The sequence below is a fragment of the Hylobates moloch genome, unplaced genomic scaffold (genome assembly GCF_009828535.3).
Source record: "Hylobates moloch isolate HMO894 unplaced genomic scaffold, HMol_V3 SCAFFOLD_8, whole genome shotgun sequence".
In the NCBI taxonomy this organism is placed as follows: domain Eukaryota; kingdom Metazoa; phylum Chordata; class Mammalia; order Primates; family Hylobatidae; genus Hylobates; species Hylobates moloch.
Window position 1 is genome coordinate 20,758,038 of NW_026652283.1, and position 14,295 is coordinate 20,772,332.

Sequence of the window (14,295 nt, forward strand, 5' to 3'; positions counted from 1 at the left end):
AGGTGTGAGGAGGTGATATGGTTTAGATGTTTGTCACCTCCAAATCTCAATGTTGAAATGTGACTCTCAATTTTGGAGGTGGGGCCTGGTGGGTGGTGATTGTTTGATGGGGGCAAAACTCACATGAATGATTTAGCACCGTCCCCTTGGTAATAAGTGAGTTCTCACTCCAAGTTCACACCAGATCTGGTTGTTTAAAAGTGTGTGGTACCTCCCACCCTGCTCCCACTCTTGCCATGTGAGGGGCTAGCTCCTGCTTTGTGCTTTGCCTTTCAACATGATTATAAGCTTCCTGAGGACTTCACCAGAAGCCAAGCAGATGTTGGTGCCCTGCTTGTACAGTTTGCAGAACCATGAGCCAATTAAACTTTTTTTCTTAATAAATGACCCAGCCTCAGATATTTCTTTATAGTGACTCAAGAACAAAATAATACAGGAGAGCAGCTTCTCTCCATTAGGCCTGCCAGACAAAGCCTTATAATTGCCTGTGGTCAGACAGGAAGAATTACAGATAGGAGTTTGGTCTGGAAGTCAGACTCCTCAATGAATGAAACTTATAATAAATTTCAAAGTAAATTCAATAAAGCTAAAACGTATAGAACTAAAAGGAGAAATTGGCACGTCATACTTAGAGACTTTAATATGCTTTTTTTTCTATAGTTGATAGAACAAATAGATAAAATGTATCAGTAAGAGTGTACGGTTGACCCTTGAACAACATAAGTTTGAACAGCACAGATCCACTTATATGAGGATTTTCTTCCATCTTCGCCACCCGGAAAGAGCAAGATCGATCCCTCCTCTTTCTTGTCCTCCTCATTCTACCCAACATTAAGGTGATGAGGAGGAAGACTTTTATGACGATCCACTTAATGAATAGTAAATATGTTTTCTCTTTTTTATAATTTTCTTAATAACATTTCCTATTCTCTAGCTTACTTTATTGTAAAAATACAGCATATTATTTGTACATATGTCAGCAAAATATTTGTTAATCAACTGTTTATGTTATTGGTAAGGTCTCTGGTCAACAGTAGGCTATCAGTAGTTAAATTTTGGGGGAATCAAAAGATACATGTAGATTTTCAAATGCATCAGGGTCGACACCCCTAACCTTTACATTGTTCAAGGATCATCTTTACTTGACCTAATAAACGCTTTCAGTACACTATTGCCAACAACTGCAGAATGGATGTTCCTTTAAAGTACTCATGGAACCTGCACCATAAAATAATTCTTAATAAATTTTAGAAAATAAAATCACACATAATATATTCTCTGGTCATGCCAGAATTAAATGACAAAGAGATAACAAAAAGATACTAGAAAATCTTCCATATATTTGGAAATTTAAAATATACTAAGTGACAATTGATTTAAAGAAAAATCACAAGATAATTAGATAATATTCTGATTTAAAAACTGATAAAAGCACAATGTATCATAGCTTGTGGAGCCACTTCTACTTCCATCCCTTGGTTCCCAGATCCAGATATTCTTAATACAGCCCAAACACACAATGGGAGAAACTAGTCACTGTGCAAAACATATACCACATCCTATAAGATGGTACCCCATACTCCCAAAATTGTCTCTCAGATGGTCCTTAAAATGAGTCTTTATTAGGCCAAGCCAACTTTATGTAAGGCAGACACTTCTAGATCAGTGTTCCTCAAACTTTTTAAAATTATCCCCTAAATAAACTTTTAAGATCTTTTTTCCTAACCATTAGAGTATCTATTTTTTTTTTTACCTCGTCATTCAAAAGATACCCGGAAGGCTAGATAGTAGAAAGGAGAGTTTTATTAGCAATATTGGTTTGCAATCCAGGAAGAGAAAGTCTCCAGCATAGACCAAAGGTGCTCTGTCTTTGTAGAGGGGAAAGACAGGTTGGGTTATATGCCTGGCAAGGTTCGTACAGTCATAAATATTCAGCAGGTTAGAAGGGAAAGCTATACATATTTATGAGGGGAGCAGAGTGCATGCATGATGGGCAAACATCCACATAACATACAGCCATGTTCACTTTTGGGCTGAGTTTTAGCATTAAAATGAGATGGAATTTGGTTCTTTACATCAAAAGTTGAAGTACAGGATGCAAAGAGTTTGCGTGTAGCCTTTATAAGCTGCTGAAACTGGCTTAAGGTCTGCAGTAGTTTATCAGAAGAGAATGTTTATAAGGCTGATCCCCTGTCCAATCAGAGTTGCAGTGGTCTGGGTTGTAAATCAGAGTTAGGATAACTTGCCTGAAAGCTCTTATTGTTAAGGAGGCTGGTGAGAGTGTGGTTTTTCTTGCAGGAATTTAGAAATGTGTCATGCCAGCCAGACCCTGAATCCTCCACCCATAGGTTAACTTTGTTTCCTTAATCTTTAGGTCTGTCCTGATTGATAAAAAGGCATCTAACTTGGTCTAACTTGGTCTCTCAGATCACATCCCCCAAAACCAATTTTTTCCTCTTTAGGGGGCAGTATCTCTCCTGTTGATAATGTATGTTCTATATGATATGGTAAAGAGTAATGCTAATACAAGCTAGTTCTATGGGAATTAGTTCCTTGCTACATTTCTTTAGCCATAAAATGTGTGTCCCTTGGTCAGAAGGATATTATATGTTGTACATGATGTCAATATGGTAAATGAGTCACTCTGTAAGTTCATAGATAGCCATGCTGGCAGAAGCATTGAGGACAGGAAAGGCAAATCTGGAATACATGTCTAGTTCAGTTAGAATAAATTGTTATGTGCACCAGGATAGAACGCATTGATAACCACTCCAGAAATTAACCTCACTACTGCAGTCATAACCTTTATAAGAGGCCCAGACTAAACAATGTGTTGAGTGGGTAGCAGCTGGTCTCTTTTCTCAATTACTCCACTACTTTCTCAATGGACTTCTATACAAAGTGGTTTTGGTAACACATATGGAGGTTATGCATGGAATTAATATCAAAGACTAATGATAATCTGCCTTCCACCACTGCCAAGTGCCCAACCAACAATAGCAAAGGCTAATGTTAAACCCTCGGTAGAGAAGCACTCTCTTTGTAGAGATCAGTAATCTGCCTGGTAGGAAATTGATTACAGTGGTCCCACCCAATGAACACTTGTACCTTATTCCTGCTGTCTCCCTTGCCCCATATGCAAAGGTTGGAATCTCCTTGATTGGCATCTATCTTGAGACTCACAAATTCTTTATTGCCTTTTAACCTAACATTTGATTGCACTGTTTACCATGAAAAAGTTCCCAAGTATTGAGGCTGACTTTTTAATTCCGGCCCAGAATTCATGACTATTGAGAAGGAAAGAAATAACTTTTACTCTGTCTATGTAAGTGAAACATAAACTTGTTTTCTCTACATCTAAAAGCTCATAAAATGGAATAATATAAATTATAAATGAAGTCAATCCTCCTACATCTGTAATTGTTCATATCATCAGGAATCTAACTGTATATCCAAAATAGTAAGTTTTCAAGCAAAAATATAGTCTTTGATTTATAATTATCCTCCTTTTAGGTTTAGGGGGAATTCTTGAGTAATTAATGCCTTTGGAGTCTTCATATCTGCTTTTGAATGCTGAAATTGAAATAAAGTAGAAGAGCAGGACTCAGTCAAATCTAGATTTGGGGACTTAATGATAGTTGGTGAAAACAAGTTAAGTCTGTTTTCCTCATATGGTCTGAAAATAGGTTAGGGTAACCCACATTTATACTAGAGTTTTGCATTTGTTTCCAAGTGATTCAGCTAAACACCATGTAGATTTTCCATTAGGTAACAGAATGTCCTTTCTTAAAATAGCTGTAGCCCAAAAAGCTATGTCGTGTGAGAATGAAGTCAGAGAATTAATAAGGAGATCTGTACAGAGTAACTTGATCAATTTCTGAGGAGAAATGTATAATAAAGGATGAATCAAGGTCACTTTTCCTGATGCCACTCCCTCTGAGGAAGAGTCTGGCAGAACTGGGCCAACAGCACCCAAGGGGAATGGGAGTTTAAAGCAATTATCTAAATAATTCAGACAAAGAGGCACACTTGGGCTTTGAAAGTCACCCATATGTGCATAAGGGGAATCTAAATGTATTGCATCTTGTTAGGAATGTATTAAAGTATCTCTTGGACACACATACTGATATTGACAAAAAGGAGAAGTTTCATCACTGGAAAAACTAGGCTCATCTTCACTAATCATATTAAATAAATGTTCAGTTTTCGTTCTAGTTTGCCTTATAGATAGTCCTTTCATCCACATAAGAAGTACCAATAGTGTTCTTATATTCTAGCAATTATAATTCAGGATTTCTAAAATGATTTCCTCACTAAGTCTCATGACTTTTCATCTGTAAGAAAAAAATATCAGTGTAGCTGATATGGATACAAAATAAGGCAGGAATAGAAAATGAAAAAGCATCACCCATTTAATTCTGGAAAATAAAAAGACTTCACAAGCTATAAAAAAAAATCATTTTATTCACAGGGTACATTTACAAATTTTCTCCAAGTAAGGGAGGTAGAGAAATTGAGACTTACTGAACCTTCTCACTGCCAGCCATAATTACAATGAATACACCAAAGAAAAAGACATGTTTTTACAGCAAACCTCCTCCTATGACATTGCATTTAGATTCGGTGGAAAGAAGCAAGTCAGCAGAACCAACAGAGATAGATACTAATTTTTCTAGTCACACTGTAGAAAGTACCGATTAAAGTTTTCTTTTTTACCTGCAACGTTTTACATGAAACTCTACAAAAAGAATTGAGCACACTGATTTTCTCCACACTTTCTGCCAGTAGAGGTTGGCTTTAATAGAAAGAAGCAATTCCATATACTCTTCAAAGGTAATTTCAATTTTATAGTTTAATCTAAAATTTTTTCCCAGAATTATTATATCCATGAACTAGTAGTCAGATTACATTATATGAGAAAAAATAATGTTTTAACTTTTCTATTTTCTTATCTCCAGCCTCAAACTTTGCTCTTGAGAAACAGTTTGCACACATGTGGAATAATATTAAAATGTGTCATAATAGAATTAAAGAGACCAAAAAGACACCTTTTTTCCCCATTGCTGTTTAGACTGACTATGCTGCACGGTAACTGGAATTCTAGTAATATTTCAGACTTTTTAAAGATTAAGCAGGCTTTTTGATGAGCTATATTTATTCTCTTCTCTCTAGTGTCTCTATGATGTACCCTAGTGGCCATCAGACATCCTAAATTGTGAATCCTGTATATTTATTATAAAGGGAGTGTCTATAGCAACCTATCAATGCCCAACGGTGCTTAAGACTGAATGAAAAACAGTGACAGATTGATTCCTTGCTTCTGGTGTTTGCTGGAGAAACAAACATTAATCCTCTTGCAGTTATCACCTAAGGAGCTTCCTACTAGAAGGTTCTACGACTTCAATGAAGGATATTTACATACTATTATCAGACTTCTCCAAGGCCTATAAACTATTGTGCATTTCTATAAAATAGTCACATTTGCTACATTTATAGGACTTCTTGATAATAACGATACAACTTGGAACAGACATGGTTACATCTCTAAAGTGACAGAGGTATATGAAGGAAACACATAAGGAAGTAGGAGTCAAGCCAGAAAAAGTTAAGGCACCCTCTGCCACTCCCCACTCCCACTGAATCAACCATCTCCCTCTTCTCCACGGGTAAAGGGCTTATGTGTGTGTGTGTGTGTTGTGTACACTAGAATACAGGGTAGAAAATGCATCTAAGTAGCTTAAGTAATCATGGATACAAAAGCCTGTTACTGAAGTAATCGTGGAAGCAGGGTTAGAACCTCCTGTTCTAACTCTAGCTATACATAGCCCGCTTTCCAAGGGTGAGGGTCAAAGTGACACTTCCTGCTATCACTGCCTTATCATGACAGGAGATCTAAATAATAATCTTATTTGGGGAATATGTACCAAAGTACAGACAAAAAAGGGCTATGAAAACAAGAGTGTGGGGCTGGGCTCGGTGGCTTATGCCTGTAATCCCAGCACTTTGGGAGGCTGAGGCGGGCGGATCACCTGAGGTCAGGAGTTCGAGACCAGCCTGACCAGTATGGAGAAACCCCATCTCTACTAAAAACACAAAATTAGCCGGGCATGGTGGCGAATGCCTGCAATCCCAGCTACTCCAGAGGCTGAGGCAGGAGAATCGCTTGAACCTGGGAGGCAGAGGTTGCAGTGAGCCGAGATCACGCCATTGCACTCCAGCCTGGGCAACAAGAGCAAAAAACTCTGTCTCAACAGAAAAAAAAAAGAAAAAAAGAAAGAAAAAAGAAAACAGGATTGTTGTTTCACTGCCATCAAACTCCCAGGAGAGCACCTCTCCGGAAGGGACAGCAAGGGGTGGAGCCTTGAGACTGTCATGGTCCAAGTGGGTAAACAGGTACCACTCTGTTCTCTCCGTCAGCATCTCATGATCTGGCTGTCACACTGCTTCCTCTAGCATCTTTTCTCTCTCTTTTTTTTTTTCTGTTTTTTTGTTTTGTTTTGTTTTTTGTAACCAGGGAAAAGCAGGAACACAGTCCCCCATTACCACAAATTATGCAGGCAACATTCCAACATTTGGGGAAATCGCAGGGGTCAGCACATCAGGTGTGCAATGGATAAGCCTCACCCAGAGAAAACTATTCATTATTAACCATAACAGCTGGATGACAATATATTTCCTTTAAAATATTTCAAAAAGGTTCCATTCTTGAGGCTCCACTCAAGGTCAACAGCCTCTTCCTTGCTTCCTGCTGAACTCTCTTCTGAGATCACTCCCAATCATCCTTTCAAATTAAAACCAAGATTTTGTCTCTCTTTTTTTCACTTTGGTTAAACCTTTTTTTATTGCAATTTTCTGTTTGTAATACTGTGCAGACAAAATAGACATTAACTGATTCTTAGTTTTCTCTGCCTTGGATTAAATCACATCTCTTAGATGTTTATTGGTTTTGTGTGAAGCATACATTTTAAAAATAATCATCAAAAGAAAGTTAATTACATAGAAGCAGAAAGAGGCAGGAGCAATATATTTGGATTATTCTATAAAATTCTCAGACAGCTGGGCATCATTGATTATATCCCACAGCTTCAACAAGAAAAAAAATTATCTGAAAGAATTTTAGCACAATATAGAGATCAATAGAAACACAGAGGAGTGACCATAAAATAAAATTCCTCTTCTGTGCTTTAAAAAGTTAGAGTCATAGGCTTTGACTATCTGGCAAATGCTCGCAGGCATGTAAGTCAATTTATAATATGGTATTTATTCCTTATGTATTAGAGACAGAAGAAATCAGAAATGTTGGCACCAGAGGAAACGAATTAGAGAGAAACAGAAACATGTATTTTCCCTTATTGAAATGGTGAGCAGGGGCTGTGTTATGTTTGAATAAGCTTTTCATTCATGCAGTTGTTTCAATGTCTCACCCCTAAGATGTATGTAAAAAATTCAAAAGACAAGTCTGGGCTGAGGGTAAAGCAGATGGTATCCATTTTCTTATGATAGAAGGGAAAAAAAGCTACAGCAATTATAGATTCAAGTCTCTTTCCACTTGCAAAATAGAAATTTTCTAGTGCTCAACCTAAATATTGTGGCCTCATATTTAGGAGTTTATAAACAGACGCTCTGGGCTTCAGACTTCCTGTGAGTTAGTCTCTAGGACTTTTAAAGAAGCTATGTAGGAACTGGTAGAATATTTGATATCTCCCTAGCTTCAAGGACTCAGACTATCCATATCAATGAGGGGGAAAAGTTCCACTTTAGAATCACTGGCAGGGCTATAACTAGGTCAGGGTGATCAGACCCTGTCACAAAACACCCAAATTTAGACAGCACGAGTTTAAGCAAAAACAAAACAGTTTAAGGCAGTGTAAAATTTTGAGGTCCTCAGCGAATTTCCACACTACCTCTCTAGTCACAATGCTATTAGCTCAACTCTGGAGCCAAGGCAGCTCTCCTGGGAGAGGACAGAGACTGACGGTGCTAAAAAGCCAAGGTTAAGGGTAGAGAGCACTCTGCCCTTTTACATCCTGAGAGTGTGGGGATAGGGTCATCTCCTCCTTTCAACTTGCCTCACCCTCCTCCTAGCACATAGTGGAATGAAGTTGCTAGTTATATTTACTGCTGACTTTATTAGGGGCTTTGACCTAGGTTGCAAGACCCTGAAATTGTTAACCCACTTCTACCACTTCCACCCCTGATGTGTGCCCAACAAAAGTCATACAACCTGAGAGTCGATCTATACGACGCGAAGATAAAGAAAGAAAAAGCACAATATTACTCTCAGTCCTTATTCCTCCACAAGCTTGTCAAGTTCACATAAATGTCCTTACAGCTTTCGATCTTTGGAATTCTACAAACATAGAGAATATATTACCTGGTGCTGGTGGGAAAGTATTTACACAACACAATGAACATTTCCTAAAGTTTTCAGTGGACTGGTAACATTCCCCTCCCCCTTAGGTCCCTCCTAACAAGGATTTGTCAGTGAAAAATTTCACAAAGTCAATATTTCAAACACAGAAGTTAAAACTCTGGATGGCTGACTTTCTATTAATAAATCAAAAAATGTATATAATAAAGTTATAAAACTGGAATGTATAGCTGCTGACGAAAAGAAATGTTATCAATATTGTTTCCATTTTGGATCATCTATAACACTCTTGTAAAGCCTTTGACTAATCCAAGGGTATTTTTGGCAAATGTAAAATCCCAGGATTTTTTCAGTTATTTTCCATTTTAAGCTATGTTGTCCAGATTGCTTCAGGTACAATTTATATATAGCCTAAACAATTTTTTTAGCCAAGAGAAAGACATGACACATCACAAAGCCAAACACAGTATTTTCTGAACATGTGCCATTTGAGATCATTTACTTCCTACCCTTGTGAAGACAGATAAAAGTGAACTATACAGAAGCAAAATCCAGTGAGCACTGCCTTAACTTCTTGTATGAGAATTATGCAGTTTAGATGTGCAATTTTGTATAAACTTTTGGCAAAACCCTCTATACAAAGCATATGTGTCTGTGAGTCATTGTCCATATAAAAATCTTTCATATAAACATTACTTTTCTTAATTATGGAATGACTTAATCCTTCACCTACCTTAATTTTACTGAAGTGTGATTAAAATTAGAGGGCATCCTTAGTCATGATCTTTGGAATCAATGCAGTTCTCAAATCGAGGCTAATAAAAACTAAAATTCTATCAAGGTACTAGTTTTTAGTTTCTTCACCCTTCCTTTTGCCCCTATGGAGCAGCCTAATTTTTATGACTACACAACAATTTTTTTAATTAGTCTGATGGTACAAAGTGATGCCCCCTCTTGGCAGGTGCATCACCAAAAGTGACTAAAGATTTTCTCATTGAATGTCTTCTGAGCTGAATTTTAAGAGTCAGTTATATCAAAATGTCATTGATCAAATCTGGAAAAGTACCAGGCCCAATTCTGAAGGTCTTAATTTCAGATAAACAAAGAAAGATAATGGGAGCTTAGAACTGAAGATCTTAATAATAATAGAGTATTCCAGAGCACTCTACAGGATGATTCTAGCAAGGTCCTTACTTAGGAACACATAGCACAGTAAGTATAGAGATGCCTAACTTCATGCTACACACACACACACACACACACACACACACACACACACACTCCTATCTAACCAATTACGGCCAAAAGGCATATGTATGGTGTATCTAGTGAGTTGTAATTTACCATAAGAAAATATTTCCATTAAATTGTAGTCATATTTTGAATGCTGTGAGCTTGTATATCTATCCTTAAGTAAAGACAAGGTGGAACAATCAAAATTTCATTTTGGTCTAATCCAGGGTGTCTCAACCGTGATACTACTGACATCTTAGCCTGGATAATTATTTTGCTGTGAGAGGCTGACTTGTCCATTGTAAGATCTTTAGCAGGATCCCTAACCTCTACTAATTACATGCCGTTAGCACCCTTGAGTCATGAAAATAAAAAATGTCTCTGGTCTCCAGACATTGCCAAATGTCACCAGAGAGGGATAATGAATCACCCCAGCTGTGAAGAACTGGTCTAATCAAACATCACCGGCACTGGCCATTTCTGTTTTGCCTTTCAGAATCCACATGAAATAGTTTCACAAGTTTGTAAACTAAACATTAAATATAAATCTACTGCATAAATCTATCCCAGGCATCATAACAAGATGAAAAATTTCCACATAATATTTTCTTTCTTTCTTTTTCTTTTTTTTTTTTTTTTTTGAGACAAGGTCTTGCCCTGTCACCCAGGCTGGAGTGCAGCGGCACCATCTTGGCTCACTGCAACCTCCACTTCCTGGGTTTAAGAGATTCTAGTCCAGATAATATTTTCAATGCAACTGTGATGTATGGGTTTTATGGAGCTTTTTAATTACATTTTAACAATTAAAGTACTAATCTGAGTAACATATTTTATTAACTTTTATATGTGTTTTTGTTAAGGCTTTTATATTTTTAATGGTATACTAGTAAAAATGTATTCTTTTTTAGGTAACTGCTAAATAACAACAGCTCAAAAGAGGAAACATATTCAAAGCTTCACTCAAAGTGAATATTTAACACAGTTTCTTCATGGTACATTCTCATTATGTTTTTGCTGCCGTATAGCAAACTGGTTCTCCAACAGAATCATTACTCTGGAATTCTTAACTTTCTAAGTAACAATATAATCTGCACTATCAACAAGTCATATTTTAAATGCAAATTTTTATAATAACCTCACTATTTAATTGTATTTAGAAATGGTCTACTTCAATGATGTAGAATTTTGCCAAGGGCTTTGTTATGTTTATGTCATGTTAAATTAACCCACACAAAATACCAGCCATTATTGTTTACATGGTAACATGGTATGCTAAGTTTTTACTGTGAAAATTAAACTAGAACTTTTTGGTACAGTTTACCTACAATTTAGTGACATTTAAAATAAAAAAGAAATTGAACTCTAGTGTCTCATTTTAGCTTAAGACATTCCAAAGTATGAAGACAACGAGAGGCTTCCTTTACCCTTCTCTGAAATGTAAACACGTTTGGCTGCTTGTAATCTGTCAGTAGAGTTTTCTTGCTGTGTATCAAAGCTGGTGTAACAAGCTAAGTAGTCCTACCTGCTACTAAGGAAATAAATAGCTACTAATTCATATCTCTTTACTTGTACAAACTATACCTTGTGTGATCACGCTCAACAGCAAGCCCATTCATGATATTTTGGGTAAAATCAGGATGAGTAAGACAATTCTGCTCATTCCGGGTAAGCATTTGGGGTAAGACTTGCATCTTGTGCTGCTATGGGTATTATGTGCAGCAACCAGTGAGCTCAGTTGTCTTATATCAACATGTAATGGACAGTGCATAACACATTTGTGATCTCCAACACTGGTTACAAATTTTTGCCATACCAGGTCATATGAGTTCAGCTTTCATAGTTGCACAGTAATGAGCTTTAACTTTGTGTGTGTGTATGTGTGTCTACATGTATGCATACATGCATACATGTTAAGCCTTTTACATTTTTAATGGTATACTAGTAAAAATGTATTCTTTTTTAGGTAACTACTAAATAGCAATAGCTCAAAAGAGGAAACATATTCAAAGTTTCGCTCAATTCATTCTTGCATGTATGCATACATGTCCTTTGCCTTGCAGTGAATATGCCACAGTAGATAGAAAAGGGATTTGTCTTCTGGTCTGTCTTCCACAGAGACTAAGCTTTTCATCAGTGTGCTTTACTGCATTTCTGAACATTAAATTATGAAGACAATTATGCCAATTTACAAATAAATAATGCACTCATATTGGTAGTCTTTTGCACCAAAATAAAAATGACAATGCAAACAGGCTTACATAATGCAGACCTAAAATTGGGTTTATGTCCTAAATTCTGAGGAAGGAAAGTGGCTCCTGTTATCCAGACTATGAATCAACACAGTCTAAATTCAATAATGCTTCACATTGTCTCTGTAGACTTGACAAAAGAGGAAGAAGCAATTCTTATGTAAAATTTTAAAAATAGAGGGGAGCTATAGTTAATATAGACATGGCTCAACAAATCACAATTATCAGCAGTAACATTTTGTATCTTTATTACTCGGGAAGGGATTTTTCAAATCTACCCACCCACTTCCCCAAAGAGGGCAAAAATAAATAATAATTTTTTTAAAAACTTACAGTTCTAAAGCCAGTCTTAATAAGACAGGTTCTTATTAATATTATTAAGCCAGTTTGTGTTGACAATCAGCAACACTTTTACCCCAACATTTTCTTTATTCTACCTTGATTGGTTCCTCAGCCCTAACAACTCCAGTCTGTCTTGTTTTTGAACTGCATCTTCTAGATTTGAACCATGTGCTTTACCAACAGCATTTCACCAGCAGTTTACTAGCTGCAAATCTGCCATGTGCTATAAAGTATTTCATAGGATGTTTCATTTCTTATTTGTCCTCCAAGCCAACACTGAAAGTAAAGTTTTGCTTGGATCTTCATTGCTCCTTTCCTGTTTTTCCATGGGCCCATGCAAATCCATGAAACAACTTGACCATTCCTTCTTGGAGTCACATAGAAAACCTAACAAAAATACCCTGGTTCAGTCCTTTCTTCTTCCATTGTCCCTAGGAAGTGGGCTGGAGGGAGATATCTTCACATGGGTCCAGCTGCATTCTCAGTGCACCGATTTTATGAAGATACCAGAGTTGGAGAAATTCCTCGGGCATGGCATGGAAGCCAGAAAAGGGTAAGACGTTATCATAGTAGTGGTGGCTGATGGGCTGCTCATGCATATTCACAGAGAAGGGCCAGAAGCCATAGATGGCCACCTCTTCACAGAGACCCAGAGCTGCGCTCACCAGAAAAAGTCCTGTGGACAGGCGCTTGGCATGGATTCCTCTACTTTTCCAGAACTTTCCAATGCTACGCAGAAAGTTGGGGTTGGCAAACAGCACTGTTTGATTGGCACCAACATCTGACAGTGTATAATAAACCCTCAAAGATGGCTCTGTTCCTGTCTTCATAGAAAAGGCAGGCATGTAGATGTAACTGTGGTTATAGATTTTCATGTTGTCCACAAATGTCTTTCTGGACCACAGAAGGTTCTGAAACCTATTAAAGAAAAAAAAACGGTTCAGTTAAACCTAGACAAAAAGAAACTCACTAAAACCCACTCTATTGTCTTCTGGTGGCCCTGATACCTCAAATCATTTCAATGAAACACATGAAAAACACTTTATTTGTATCTAAAATCCTCCTTGAACCTATCAATTATCTCTCATCAAACAGCCTGACCTTTTCCCTGACCCCAACTTCTTAAAACGCAGTTAACATTTGTTAATGGGGCTCCCTCTGAACTAAAATGCATTGTACATTTGTTCTCTTCCAGAATGTTTTTGCCTGAAATGGGAAATGGTTTAATTCTCATAAATTTCTAAAGGTTGTTGGCTGGGATTTTGATGAAAGGTGCTTAGGTGGTCTAACATAACCACAAGACTGGTTTCTTCGTCTGCAAATCAAAGGAATCACTTCTAAGATACCTCTCCCCACTGAAATTCTATGATTCTACAAATATTCAGATTCATCAATGCTACAACTATAATATTACATGGAAAAAGAAAAGCTTGTTACTATTACAAAATGATGCGGGGAGTTGCCCATATTGCTTGCTCCAAAGAACTCTACTCTCCTACGTTCTTTCAGTTTGGATTACGTGAAATTCTAGTGCAGTTGTAGAAACAGGTAAGTACAACACAAGTAAGTACAAGATACAAGTAAATACAATAGAATGTTCTAAATACAATGTTGATACTTGTATAAAGTACTATGGAATACAGATGAAAAAAATAATTCTGCCTTGAAAGAGGGAGTGTGGTCCAAGAAAGCTACAGAGCGGGAATAACATTTAAATACACTTCTTATAGGGAAACAACAGAAAGAACAGCAACTAAACTCGAAGGGACACTTTGGTTATAGGCAAGAGTATGCAATATACCGAGGCAATGACAAGGATTCTCTGTCCCTAGAATGTAGGAGGTGCTAATGGCGGGGGCAGTGGCTGAAGACAAGGCACTCTTCGAAAAACCTCTTATATCTGTTTTGTTTGTTAGAACGTCACTCTGTGGTGACAGGAAATCTTCACAACAGTGACTGCTTACAGCACTTATGACAACTATCAGTCTGTGTAAAAAAAAGGTACTCTAATAGAAGATTACCTTGGAAGGAAGAGGCTGGTAGCCTGGAGACCAGGTAAGAGGCTGCTAATATACTCAAGTTAAAAAAAACAGAGAGAGA

At 37.2% G+C, this 14,295-nt stretch overlaps 1 protein-coding gene across 2 annotated transcripts in view; it reads right to left on the reverse strand.

The window, feature by feature from the left end:
• Positions 1 to 1,795: 1,795 nt before the first annotated feature.
• The window catches only part of ST8SIA1 (ST8 alpha-N-acetyl-neuraminide alpha-2,8-sialyltransferase 1), a 174,702-nt gene continuing 162,202 nt past the window's right edge, over positions 1,796 to 14,295 (reverse strand). For both annotated transcript variants that reach the window (XM_058441865.1, XM_032159801.2), the window contains one exon: positions 1,796 to 13,113. In XM_058441865.1, coding sequence (XP_058297848.1) covers positions 12,627 to 13,113 — 487 coding nt within the window. In that variant the 3' untranslated portion in view covers positions 1,796 to 12,626. The remainder of the gene's footprint in view (positions 13,114 to 14,295) is intronic.